At 35.2% G+C, this 14,486-nt stretch overlaps 1 protein-coding gene across 6 annotated transcripts in view; it reads left to right on the forward strand.

The window, feature by feature from the left end:
- Positions 1 to 14,486, forward strand: part of Raph1 (Ras association (RalGDS/AF-6) and pleckstrin homology domains 1) — a 68,046-nt gene that overhangs the window by 6,368 nt on the left and 47,192 nt on the right. For 4 of the 6 annotated variants that reach the window (XM_013520695.1, XM_013520696.1, XM_013520698.1 and 1 more), the window contains exons 2-4: positions 3,292 to 3,397; positions 4,179 to 4,684; positions 12,883 to 12,963. In XM_013520695.1, the coding sequence (XP_013376149.1) occupies positions 3,292 to 3,397; positions 4,179 to 4,684; positions 12,883 to 12,963 (693 nt within the window). The remainder of the gene's footprint in view (positions 1 to 3,291; positions 3,398 to 4,178; positions 4,685 to 12,882; positions 12,964 to 14,486) is intronic. The other 2 variants (XM_013520699.1, XM_013520700.1) reach the window with 1 other exon arrangement.

Consider the following 14,486-nt stretch of genomic DNA (forward strand, 5'->3'; position numbering starts at 1 on the left):
CTCACTTGATTTTTGACAACCCTTAGGCTGTAACTACTTGTTAGATCCTTCTTGTGTATCTCTTTCTTCCTGAGAAACCACTTTGAAGATATCACCATGTACTACCGCAGTCATTGATATTTTCCTACTAATCTATCCATAACTCTGTAATGTTTGTATTGTTCCTTTCCTATTTCATAAATGGATCCATGTTTATTATTGTGTTTCCTACAACAACCATTGAGAATTATTGAATGATTATTCAATAGGTCATTCATGTATAGCTCTATTTATATTCCTTAGAAGCCACTTTGAAGATACCTAAGTATAGTACAACAACTGTTGATAATCTGCTACCTCTTTTGTCTGTAACTCACTATTATTTGTTTGTTTTCCTGAGAAACTATCTTGTAGATAACAATATGTAAAACAACAACCATTGATAATTTCCTAACACTTTGTCTGTAATTTGGTAAGCCCCCCCTATTATTGTTATCCTTCTTTTACTCTTTAAAATAAAAAAATAAAATAAAAAAAAAAGAATTCTGTAACAGAAGTTCTGTTCATCTAGACCAACTGTTTTAATCTGTTCCATAAATTTGAGATTTCTAGCTTTAAAAGGTTTTAAAGCCTAAAATTTGTCTAAATTTTAGTAAATCTTGCTATTCTATACTTAATAAATTTAAATACATTTTACAATATAGTTTCCTCATATGTCAGTATTTTCTATTGAATGTTTTCAGAATACTGACAACATTTCATTCCCAGATGCATTTAAAACAGTGGCAGAGTTTTTTTCATTTTGTTTGTTGGATCTTGGGTTTTAAAAATAATGATGAAGAAGCCGGGCGTGGTGGCACATGCATGTAATTCTAGCACTGGGGAGGCTAAGGCAAGTGGATCATTGCAAGTTCAAGATGAACCTGGGTTACAAAGTGAGGGCCAGCCTGAACTGCATAGCGAGACCATGTCTCAAAAAGACCAAAAAAAAAAAAAAAAAAAAAAGATGACCCTTATCTTCTAAGCTGAAATACTCTTTTAGGATGGAAGGATACAGTTTTTATTCCTCTCATTAATATTTTCTGCATTATATTCAATTTGTGAAAATGGTTACATTTATTAAGTAAATTTAATTTCATGACAGTGAGAATGTTAGGAGTAAACTTATGTTTAAATATCTTTGGGAATGCATAAGTATGAAATCCTAACAGAAAAGTAAAGTGGTATGGTAGAAGTTGAAAGTACTAGCTCATTTCTATACCTGTAGATCATTCCGAAAGACAGATAACATTGTGATCATTATGTTAATACTAAATATTAGTGAGAGTGTTTTCAATCCTACTAAGATTTCATAGGGATCGTTTCTTTTATCTCTAATCAGAAGTAGCATTACTTTTTGTCAGAAATGTCTTTTCTTATGTTTGTAGTCACCAAATCATTCCCATTTAATTCTTTAATTTTTTTTTTTTTTTTTTTACAAAGGTAATTTTGACATAGAGATGATGACCAGGCTATGCAGTTTTATGCTTGAGCCGAAGAAGAATATAGGGAAATAGGAAGTTAAAGTTCATCAAGGAAAGTATGCAAGGGCTAGCGGACATGTGGGATTTCCCTGACTTGGTGGTTTAATTGTCCATACTTGGGAAAGGGCAAAAAAGAGAACAGACAGGTATCAGTCCATCTGTTCCAGATGGAATGGGAACTCCTGCTCTTCCACTGAGAATGGCTTTTCTCTAGTTGGGTGCCATGTATTTCCTTGTATGCTTACGCCTGACATAAATGTGAAGTACCACACATTCATCAAAAAAGTTGGCTCCTAAACTAAGCTGTGACTGTTCTTTTCATCATACAATCTTTCTCTAGAGAAAATAAATGTTAAAACCAGGACATAGATTGACTAATAGCTATCATTGCTTTTTTGTGAAAGAGGCTTTATGACTTTTTATCAAATTCTCAGTGACTCCTCAAAAAAATTAAAAGTCACCCTACTAGTTCACTAAATTTTTGTTCTAAGGAGTATTATTTTAACTGGTAATGGATTAACTTTAAACATGCCCTCAATTAATATAAATTATTTTACAGAAAACATTAGCTACTTTTTATTCTCCAGTTACCCCCAGGAAAAGATGATTAGGGCTTAAATTGTTATAGAAGAATTAGGTTTAAGGTTAAAGATTTTTCCAGGCTGTTCTGTGGAACTTTAAAATAGGACTGTGAAGAACTTGTATCTCCTTTGTTTGATAGCTTTAAAAATAGAATGACCACTACTTCTGTGGATGCATATCCCCCCGCCCTCCGGTACCAGGAACCAAACTCACAACCTTGCGCTTGCCAGGCAAGCGCTTTGCCGCTGAGCTAAATCCCCAGCCCCATGCATATTATCTTGAGATAAATGAATAATGAAGATAGCATTCTAATCAAATTCCATGATTCTATAGAGTATCCAAAATTTTGTTTATTTTAAAGATTATTTGATAATTTTTTTAGAAATTAAAGTTTTAGAAGACTAGTTCTAATATTTGCAGATTTACTGACACTAAACCTGGCTTTCTTTCCCTTTTTCCTGAAATTTTCTGTTGTACATGCCATTTTTCCTTACGGTAGAAGAGTTAAGTGGGGAAGGTGGGAAGGGATGGTTGTGTAGCTTAGTAGTGTATTACATGCTTAGCACACATAAGGCTCTGGGTTCAGTCCCCAGCACCAAAAAAATAAAATAAAAAAGTAATGAGAACACTTCCAAGTCATCTTACCCTTAAGTGTAAGTACTAGTCTAGCTTTGTCACAGATAGTACAGCTGAGTTAGGGTTTGCCCTCATCTTATTAGAGATTGAAAGAACAAGAGTATTTCCTCATTGTTTAAAGTTGTAATTGCTCTGTTAAGTTCATGGATCTTGGTAATTTTGTGTCCAGAACTGTTCCTTACCTCCAGGTTGCTTCATGCCAAAGAATGAAGCTATCCCAAACCAAAAACACATCCTGCTGAGGACAGAGATAACAAAATTTTCTGTATAGTGCTTTTCTGTTTCTTAGATTAGCATGACTATAACTAGTTTATCTTATAGAGAATTCATAAGATCAGTCACTGAACTTGATGTATTTGTAAAGATATTTACTCTGAACAGTGCTAGTCTTAGGTGCATTAAAAGGAAGTATGTATCTAAAAATTGAAATAATCGTAGTGAAACTACTGAATACTTTTCCTTAAGGCTATTACTTAAATTTTAGTGTCATTGATTATATAGCATTTCACTTAATCATAAAGTTTTATGTAACTGAATTTAATATGTCTTACTAAATTTTCTTTATTTATAGAGTTTGGATTCTGATAAGCCTGTAGAACCAGTGAAAAGATCTCCTCTTCGCCAGGAAACAAACATGGCCAATTTTTCTTACCGTTTCTCCATATACAACTTGAATGGTAAGATGTAATTAAGTATACAGTAGTATATTAACTTATATAATGTAGGAACAGTGGTACTATAATTTCAAAACCTATATGCATAACTTGACTTTCTCTGTTTTTTGCTCTGTACATATTACTAATTTAGATCATCACAGAGAAGAGCAAAGTGGACCATAATACAGTTTTCTAACTAATTTTTTTTAATGGTTGACAAAATACATACTCAAGTGGGCCCTCATAGCAAATTTAATGGCATTGTTTTTTTTCCACTGGATTTAAGTTCAGAGAACTTATTTATTAATAATTTTATAATCAGCGCTTGTGGCTGAAATAATGTACTCCACCTAGTCAGCTTTATAGTGTTTGGAATTAACACTTCAGTATGTGCTTTTTAGACTTTGACTTCTCTTTTTATGCCCATAGCTCTTTTGATATTAATATCTTCCCAGCCATTGACCATACTAATAGCTTATTAAAACCTATGGCTAAAATGTTACATAGGGGAAATGATTAAAGCACTGAAATAGTATAGTATTAAGTTTTTGTAATTTCTTTGTCTTTGAATTCATAACTTTACTTTCATTTATATCAGTGATCTTAAAAGACGCTTCTATTTGCTTGTAAAAATTTCCACTGGAATTTGAAACAAGCAAAAAACGGTTAGAAGCATTTCATTTGGTTGGCTTTTAGGCCCAGTGAGGTGAATTCCTTTGTTTCTTCCTTTGCCTTTAACTGACTCATAATAAAATGTGTAAATTGTGTTATGGTTTCCAGAAGCATTTGTTGTTCTTTGCAGAAGCTCTGAATCAAGGAGAGACTGTGGATCTGGATGCACTGATGGCCGATCTTTGCTCTATAGAGCAGGAGCTCAGCAGTATTGGTTCAGGAAGTAGTAAGCGACCAATCACAGAAACAAAAGCTACTCAGAAGTTAGCTGTTAACCGACATCCATCAAAACATGGCACCTTGAAAGGACTATCTTCTTCATCTAATAGGATAGCTAAACCTTCCCATGCTAACTACTCCCTGGATGACATCACTGCACAGTTAGAACAGGCCTCCTTGAGCATGGACGAAGCCGCTCAGCAGTCTGTGCTGGAAGACACTAAGCCCATGGTAACCAATCAGCACCGAAGAACTGCATCTGCAGGCACAGTGAGTGATGCTGAAGTGCGCTCAGTTAGTAACTCGTCTCGCTCTAGTGTCACTTCTGCAGCCTCCAGCATGGACTCTCTGGATATTGATAAAGTGACACGGCCTCAAGAACTGGATTTAACACATCAGGAGCAGCCAATTGCTGAGGTAAATAGAAAGAACTTTTTATCTCTTGTTATTTAGTATTCAGTAAGGGGAAATGATTCTAAAAGACTGTAGTTTTAATTATAACTTTGTTGATTCTGCATTTAAAATTCATCAGAAATACTTTTGATCTAAGTTTTAAAATCAGACTACAGGCCAGGGATATAGCTCAGTGGCACAGTGCCTGCCTGGCCAAGTGCAAGGTCCTGAGTTCAATTCCCAGTACCACACCAAAAAAAAAAGACTACAGAAGGAGTACATCAACACATGTTGGTGTCACAGAGATGATTTAGAAAAGATTTAGTTTTCTTCTTTTTATCCTTTTGACCGGAAGTCCTTGAATTAACATCAGTTTTTTCAGATGGTTTAAAAATTGAAGTGTGATTTGCAAAGCCATTAATTGCTACTAAGCTGATAATAATTGTTTTTTAATGTACATTTTAAAACGAGAACATAACAAAAGCACTTATATCCCCTTTTAGTCCTTTAAAATTCTAACTTTCAAACTGGGTGTGGCAGTGCACACCTGTATTCCCAGCACTGGTGATGCTGAGGCAGGAGGATTGTCATAAGTTTGAGGCCAGCTTGGGCTATGTAGTGTGCTCAAGACCATTTTAAACTACATAGCAAGAGTCTCTCAAAAAACCCCCAAGAAATAGACACTAGTTTTCAGAGTTTATACCATTTTGTCACCAAAGTCAGTGTAGAATAGTGGAAAGAGCTACTGGACTCAGAAATCTTGTTGTAAGTTTTTTTCTTTGCCACTCATGGAGCCTAAGTGAGTTGTTTCACCTCTCCAAATGCAAATTTCTTGTAAGAAAAATAGTTTTATCTTCTGTTCTGTTTGGTCTGTCTTCCTTAGAGAGTGGTCCAGAGATTCAAATGGGATTTATATGAACAGACTTTTAAAAGTTCCCCTGAGTATGATGGAGTAAGAGTAGGGCATATATTTGTGATAAGTTTAACAAGAGCTAAATTTGGTGAGAGAGAATTCTTCATTGAATTCTTTTCTTTAAGACAGCAATTTTTTTGTAGGGTAGCACCCAGAAAGAAGAAAATGGGGCAAAATAAAGTCAGCATTTTCAGTAAGCTTGTGTTTACATACTGTCTAGTTAGTAAAATAGAGTAAAAGAATCTATGAATAATCAGTAGTAATACAAAATGTAACACATTTAAAGAATTATAGGGAAATTTAAAATTTATACCTATTTGATTATTGACTTTTTTTGTCTCCAATTGATTTAATTATTTAGATTAACATATCAATAGCTGTTGTTCTTACTCAAGAAGTTTGTTTGATTCTGTGGAATACAATGAAACATGAACCAGTGTGGTTTAGAGATAAACTTGAATTTTATTGCAAAGAAAGTTAGCAAATATCACTCTTAAAAAGTTTCATTTATTTAAAATTAAACTTTACCCAGTGATACATAGATATTCTGTATCTTAAAAACTACTTTCTGTGAAATTTTTTCATTGCTGCTTACTGTTCATGGGACCTAAACAAGTTGTTTAACCTGCCTAAATATCAATTTCTCATAAGAAAAATGTAGTAGTACTATTTGGTCTACTTTCCTTATAAGGTAGTTCAAGAATCATATCACTCTAAAAAATAGAAGAAACCTGGCTTCTACTTTTTGATACTTGAGAATTATGTTTTGTACCAGCTACTTAGTCTTTATGTCTTTCAGATATACCTGCTGATGTTTGAGCAGTGCTTTATTAAAATATGTATGCTCCCCATCATTCTGTCTTGTATATTAATATGACTTCCCATAAGATTATTTTGAGTTGGGTCAAGGTGTCTGAGGACAGGTTGTGAACTAATCAGTAAGGCTATTTTGAAGTCTGTGTGTCTGTGTCTATCTGTCAAATACTCTCATGAAAGTTGAAATAATGTAAGGATAAGTGAAGGGAAAAATCCCTGTCTCCTAACAAACACTCTTCAAATGATATCTAGTGGTACACATGGGCAAGGGTACCAGTATTTGATAGTATAGTGTTTTTTACACTTTGTAAGGTTTGATGAGTGTCTTAATCACTTCCATCACTAAGATCCAATACCTGACACCTGCAACTTAAAGATGGAAGAGTTTATTTTGGCTCACTATTTTGGTCCGTGGTTACCTGCCTCAAAGGTAGAAACAAGACAGCAGAGGGGTATGGTGGAGAAAAGGTATTCAACCCATGGCAGCTAGAAAACAAAGAGAGAAGCGGGGAGCCAGGTACAAGAATATACTCTTGCAGGTCCTGTCCCTAGTGACTCACCTCCTAACCACACACCAGGGTGCTGGATTTATTAATGGATGAATGCACCGATGAATATAGTGTCTCCATGACCTGATCATATTTCAAACATGAGGGTTTAGGGGATGCTTTAGATCTAAATCATTACAGTAAATAAACCAGGGATAAAATAGAGAAATAGCCTAAAATCTTACCAGTCCTGTCCTTTTACTTTGCCCACAGGTTAAAAAAAAAAAAAAGTGGTTTAACAGGCTTAAAATTAGATTCAGTATGCCTTTTTCTGGGTCTGCTCTGTTCTAATTCAAATTAAGTAAATTGGGACTAAACTCTATATATCCCAAACCCAAGCATGGAGTTTTTCTTAAAATTGAGTACAGTTTTCAAAAATTAGTTTTTCATGCATGGAATTAAAGAACTACTTAAAGAGTGAAATAGTTCTGAGTTCAAAAAACTGCACACATCATATTCTGTTCCCAGAGGTAAGCACTTCCAACCCTTTTGGCTGGTTTTTATGGTATTTGCCTCCATGTCATTAAATCCACTATTTCTTGTTTTTTGTTTTTGTTTCTGTTTTTTTCTCATTATATGTAGTATCTCCTACCTTCTCAATCTGGGAGATGAAGGTCTAGCAGTCTTTGTAGACCATGCCTTCACTTCTTCCCTCCAATTTCGCCATGCTCCCAACATGTTTTGTTGGAATTGATACAGGGTTTATGTTGTAATAACTATATACTTCCAGTTTGCAGCTAACCTGTATAGTCTTACTACATTTTCTCTCTGGGACATCAGCGTGCTTCTTTTTAAGTGTCTACATTGGGATTATTTCCTAAGTTTTTTTGTCTTAGGCTAGTGACCTTCTGCAAAGAAGATTCTATCAGTCCCCTACCTGGAGGGCTTATAATCTGGCTGCCAGTGTCTAAGCAGCCCACTTGGAGCAAAAGGGTTAGATTTAGGAGATGGCTCGAGTTCAGCATTTGAACTTCCTCTGATCCTTCTAGATCAGGGTTTCTCTGCTGGCATCATTATTGACATTTTGGGATTGATGGTTTTCTGTAGTGAACAGCTGGCCTGTGCCCTACAGAATGTTTAGTAGCACGCCTGGTCTCCTCTTTGTAGGTGCCAGTATGGCAACTAAAACAGTCTGCAGTAAAAAATAGCAGGGCTCCTCTTCCTGCCTTCTTGCTGAAAGTCTCCAGAGATTGGCACAGTACACTTCCACATTAGGCAGAATGTGTGTTTTTTTCCTGCCCTTTTCTTTCCTAAATTTTGTCAAAATGCTGAGCTTCCATGTATTTCACATGTGCTATTTCATTTAAGCCTAATTACACTCATCATATTATTTCTTTGATAGGTGGATTATTCCATCTAAGCCAGGACTATAGAGATTAAGTAGGTCAAATAACTGAGAAGTCTATGTGTGAATTCTGAGGCCACAAATGCTTACTGATTTTCACCAAAATCTAAAAGCATATTTGTTAAAAAATGATTATTTTGCCAGGTGTGGTGGCACATGCCTGTAATCCCAGTACTCAGGAGGCTGAGGCAGGAGTATCAGTGTGAGTTCGCGGCTAGCTTGGGCTACATAAGGGAATTCAAGGTCAGTTCTGCACTACATAGCGAGTGAGACCCTGTCTCAAAAAATATATATATTTCTTGAATGTTAAAAAATATTTCAGCATAAAAATTCACCTTGGATACACATAAAAGTCAATTATAGAATAATTTTAGTGTTCTTTTGAAGTTCATCAACAGCAATGATCATTTGCTAGGTTTTAAAAATTAGAATTTATTGTAGTTAAAATACTAACAAAATCTGTTTCTGAACCCATGTGAAATATATTTTGCATTTCATTTACTCATTGTAGTTTATTTATATTAATTAAAATATTTCAATAAGAAAACAGTCCCAGTACTGGGGGGGGGGGGGAACACTTCATAAATTTAAGTGATAATTGCATGTTATAAATTTTCTGTAAAATAGGATTTACAGATTAAAAGTTAATGTACTTCTATTAAAATACCTTTATTTTCTGGTGGCATTTAACTTAACTATTCCTTTGAACTTGGAATTTTACGAATGAAAATGTATTTATAAAATGAAAATACTAGCCAGACGTGGTGCACAGCTGTAATCCCAGCAGTTGGGAGGATGAGGCAGGAGGATCACTGCAAGTTCAAGGCCAACCTGGGGTACATAGTCAGTTCAAGGCCAGCCTGAACTGCATAGTGAGACCCTGTCTCAAAAAAAAGGAAGGAAAATACTTTTTAAAGCTTTCAGTGTAGTTTATAGCAGATTTCAAAGGTTTTACTGAATAAAGTTAATAAAATAAAAAACTTGATTTATTATGTTATGATGAAAAATTGCCTGACTGAGCTATTAAACTTTATAACTTATAAATGATTTTTTAGATTTCTGATGTGTAACACAGCGTTTCGTAACTTCAGTAAAATCCCAAGTTTCCTTCACTTTCTAGGACTATTTCAAAAGCTAATTTGTGAAGAAATTAGAGATGTTGGAAAGAAAAAGCAATTATATTTTGTAGCGTTTGGAATGTGATCGCATTGACATCAAGGCTCCAGATTAGATGTGTGTTTTTATTTTAGCTACCTTTCTCATAAAGTCTAGTGGCTTCATTGCACTGAAATTTATTCACATGTACCAACTGGTGTCAAATCCAGTTTCATCGACCTACTGAGGTTTAATAACAGAAGGAGTAGCTGTCAGATGAAAGGTGATGATGAAGGTTTGGTAAAAATCTGAAGAAAAGTCTAGTTCAAATAAACATATTTTAAACACTCTCCCTTAGTCAACACTGGCATATATGCCCTGTTTCTTGGTGTATTTTTTTGTTCGTTTGTTTTTGTTTTTGTTTTTGTTTTTTTCCTGTTCCAGGAATTGAACTCATGACCTTGGCCTTGCCAGGCAGGCGCTGTGCCGCTGAGCTAAATCCCCAACCCTTGTATTTTTTTTTTTTTTTTTAGTCTGTGTGGGTTTTTTTCTTTGCAGAAGTAAAAATGTCCTTATTTGGTGTTCAATCCATTTTATTTTTCTGTTTTGTTTTGGGTTTGTGGAGGACTGGTAAGGGGCTATAAAATATAAAGGAAGTGGTTTTAAGAGCATTTGAACATTTACTGACTATATAATGGCCAGTAAAAGGAGAAGAATAAAGAAAAAAAAGGACAGAAAATAATAAAAGCTGCTGTATTGAGTGCTTGTTCTGTTACACATTGTGATCTGCATGTCTTAATGTACTGACTCCACACAACACCCTATGGAATAGGTACCTTACCCCTATTTTATGGTAAAAGGAGCAGAGGCAGAGGGTAACTACATTACCTGCACAAGGATTTGAGCACAGTCTAGTTGAGCTCAAATGAAAGGGACTCAAGACAAGAGTAGACTGACCAGTGCTCATAAAGCCAGAGCTATGGACAGAACTCCATAGCCAGGAGGGGAAAAAGCCAGAGGTTTATGCAGTGACATCCCCATCTGGTGGTAGTTTAGTATATTTTTGAATATTTTAAATAAAGTTTAACAACTCCAAATGAAGTAAGTTAAGCCTTAAAATACAAATGACTGGCAGTTTTCTGTTCTTAGAATAATGTAATAAAATTATAATTTAATTCTTGTAGAAACCTTTGGTGATAAATGCTGTTTTTTAATCTTCATTTTATACTTAAGGAAATGGGTTACATAAGAAGTCAGAAAAGCCCACTGCTGGTAAATGGCCTAGCTGGGCTGGAACACAAGCACTGTGGCCCAAGGATCTGTGTTCTTCATTATTATGCTATGGTTATTTTCAATGTAATACTTGTGAAAAACACATACATGTCTCAGTAAAAGATAAATGTACATCCATTTTAGTGAAAGGATGGGTGCATAAACCTCTGCTTTTTATAAATAAGCAATTAAAGTGTTTGCTGTCATGTGGTAGTGTTTTATTTGTAACTGCTACTTTGGTACAAGGCAATTTCTTGATAAAGATATGACTCTTGGGTTTAGATTAATGCATTCAATACCTGTGCTTTCACTCTTCTCCCAAGGACTTTGGCTTGCAAATGATTACTTCATTTAGCAGTGGAAAGTTTTTGAAAGATCAATAGAGGGTGATAACTTTATAATGCAAGTGAGTGAGAAAATGAGAAAGTTGAGAGCATTGGCCCTTAATTCATTTTTCCTAAATGTTTTGAGCACAGCTTTCAGATTTATGTAAGTAATGATAAAGAGTAGGTGAGACTGGATTTGGGGTAATGTTTTGGTAATACACTATTTAAGTACTTTGTGGAAGTGGGACCTAGTTAACATTAAATAAATTATATTTTGTATCCTGTTCATTTTTGTTAATGTGACAACATAAATTGACTTTAAATTTTTGTCTATCTTTGTACTGTTTTGTCACTTCACGTATTCATTTCTTGCAAGGAGGTATTGAGCCTTAATTGTATGTTGTTCTGTCATACTGTTCAATATGGTACATTGTCATCTTTTGAATACTTTAAATTTAGATTTTTTTTAAAAATTTAACCAGTAATCCTTTAGAACTGTATAATGAGAACATATGCAAGATTGAGTCTAGAGAAAATTTTTTTTAACTTTTTATTTTGAAATCATGTTAAGTATAAAGAACTGGGGAAATTCACTGACCAAATTCACTAATTGTTAACATTCTACCCATTCTTTCTCATTTATCGTTCTTTTGAAGTACATATACATTTTTTCCCTTGGAGCCATTTGCGAGTTGGTTGCATTTGTCATGCCCTTTTTTTCCCTTCATACATGTTTCTATTTTCTAAAAACAAGGATATTGGCAATACAGATTTAATAGGCCTCTTGTTGATCTAATAATTGAAGCAGTGCTATTGAACATGTTTAATGAGAAACTATAGAGATGGAAAAGCAAAAGCAGCTGACCTAGCATGTGGCATGAACATTGTTCATCTATTCATAAATATTTGAGTGCCTAGGCACTGCCCTGGGCTGTAAGGGATAAAGCTGATTATAGCACACAGTTCCTTGTGAAGGTAAACTCTAGGGGTATGAAATGAAAGCATATAGAGTAAACCACCACCAAGTAATGGCAGCATGGCGTGCAAACACTATGACTGGAAAGGCAGAAAACTTTGAAGTTAAAAGGTGACTTTGAGGATGAATTGCAGAATGCATTACAATGCAAATGATGAGTTTTGAGAGATAAAGAATGCAGAGAATTAAGGAATTGGTGAGTAGCTAGGAAATGGAGCAACTATATAGTATGAATTGAGGAAATTTGGTGGTGGCGAGGAGAAAATAACAGTTTAACAAAAGAAAGGTACTCAGAACTTTTCTCCTTTCTTCTTGCAACTGGCTGATCTGGTTGAGTATCAAAGACTGAAGATATTAGAGGTGGGGTTTGTGGGATCTGATACATGCTTAGCGTTGAAGAGGGGAAGGGGCTATTTATTCACACAGCACTAAAGGGAGGGGTGAAAAAGAATCTGGGTTTAGTCATAAGACATAGAGAGGAAGATCTTTGTAATGGATGTGATTTTTTTAAGTAATTGTGGAAAATATGGTCATATGAAAGAGGGGAAAAGGAAAAGCTAGAAGCTGGTAGAGCATGAAGGCTTAGAACAGGCATTTGAGGGGTGACCGGCTGAGTGAGGGGAGAAGTGGTCAATGCTGGCAAGCAGTGGTCAATGCTAAGAGGGGTTTACATTGGACACAGTGTATCTGTGTAGTTCTTCTGTACAGCTGTACTATCCAGAAGCAGAATGAGGTTACTAAAAGTATTAAGCATTAAGATCATCTGATTGGGCACCTAACTTTTACACAAAAGAATAAAATGTTATTGCATGCAACTTTTCATTACTGTTTTGTTCATTTCTGTGATCTTTTTTCTCTTCCTGCATGATACAGAGAGCTTCCCTTTTCACTTCCTTTACCTGTCATTTTCTCCCTTCCTCCATTTTCACAGCATGCTATTTCTCTGAGATGTCCCAGCAAGCAGGCCCAGCGTCATATTGACTTCACAGAGGAACAGGCTGAGCCAACACCTGTAAGTTCTGTAAACATGTTGTGTAGGACTGCTTAGGTGTCAGTGAGGAAGAATGTATTCAGTGGAGCCAAGTGATGAGAACTTGTCATGCAACCTGTTTTTCAAATCAAAATTAAACCAAGCTTAAGGGAACAAAGCTTAAATAAGCAGCTTTATGATAGGGTACCAACACTCAGGGTAAATTATAGATGGTAGTGTATCTGATATAGAGAATTTTGTATTGAAATCTGAAACCATATTTTGTTATCCCGAAGACAGAGTCTTTTTCAGTTTCTTAGGATAGTAACAAATTTTGCTGTTCTTTAGGAGGGGGTTACCAAATGGAATGATTCTTTTGCACAGAATGCTTAACTGAAAACCTAGTTTTTTTCAAGAATGTATTCTCTAGTCAGTGGTTGATAAATCTGGATCTGCAGAGCTGCATAGCCCTTAGAGTAGCCATCAGCCACACATGGCTCTTATGTAACTAAAATGTGGCTAAACCACATTAAGGTGTGCTACACACAAGCTGACAAAAAGAATATAAAAATAACTTGTTAATTTTTGTATTTAGCTTTTGAATTGTTTTAGATGTTCTTGGTTACATAAAAGATATGATTACTTCCATATTTTCTCTTTACATTTTTAAAATTCGTGTGGCTACTCTTAAAATTTTGAACTACATTTGTGTCTTGCTTGCATTGTATTTCCATTGGACAATGTACTGCCTCATAGTCATCTATGAAACGTAAAGGAGAAGCCCCTAAAACCCTAAACCCACTCTCCTTCACTTACTACACTCTGTCATCACCTAATAGGTTATATCCTGCTGTGTGAAAAACACTTCACTGTCACTTCCAGGTGCTCCTCCACTGCTCTTAAGTATCAACCACACTTACAGTAATATGTATGTGCCTCCTCGTTTCTTCTGTCCACACAGCAGTACTTAATGCTTTTAGCTCCAAAGCCCCCTTTTTATAACAAATAATTTATAACATCACCTTTACCATCCCAAATTCATAGTTAATACAAGCTGCCTACATACATATTTTTGTGAATGAATGAGATGCCCTAATACCTAATATGAAGGAGAAATTACCTTTAAAATTTATAACAAAATATATTTTTCAGTATGTTCCTGCTTGTCCAGTGCTGTTAAAAAAACATTTTTAAAAAATAGTCAAGGGGCTGGGGAATATATATTGTTCAGTGGCACAAGCACCTGCCTGGCAAGCACAAGGTCCTGAATTTGATTCCCAGTACCAAAAAGTAAAATAAAATAAAAAATAGTCAAGAAGAACTTTTTATAATCAAGAACTTTGACTGAGCCCACTGGTACACACCTGTATTTCCAGTACTTTTGGGAGGCTGAGGTTAAGAGGATTATAAATTCAAGTCCCACCTGGGTCACTTAGTGAGACTCTGTCTTAGATAAATAGCACCTAGGATGTAGCTGAGTGTGAAGGCCCTAATAGTACAATAAAAAAGAACTTTGGATTTAAGTGAAGTAAGAATATCATAAGTGTGTGTTGGTTTTCTTGTCT

Source organism: Chinchilla lanigera, unplaced genomic scaffold, assembly GCF_000276665.1.
Source record: "Chinchilla lanigera isolate Chin_1 unplaced genomic scaffold, ChiLan1.0 scaffold00056, whole genome shotgun sequence".
NCBI lineage: Eukaryota > Metazoa > Chordata > Mammalia > Rodentia > Chinchillidae > Chinchilla > Chinchilla lanigera.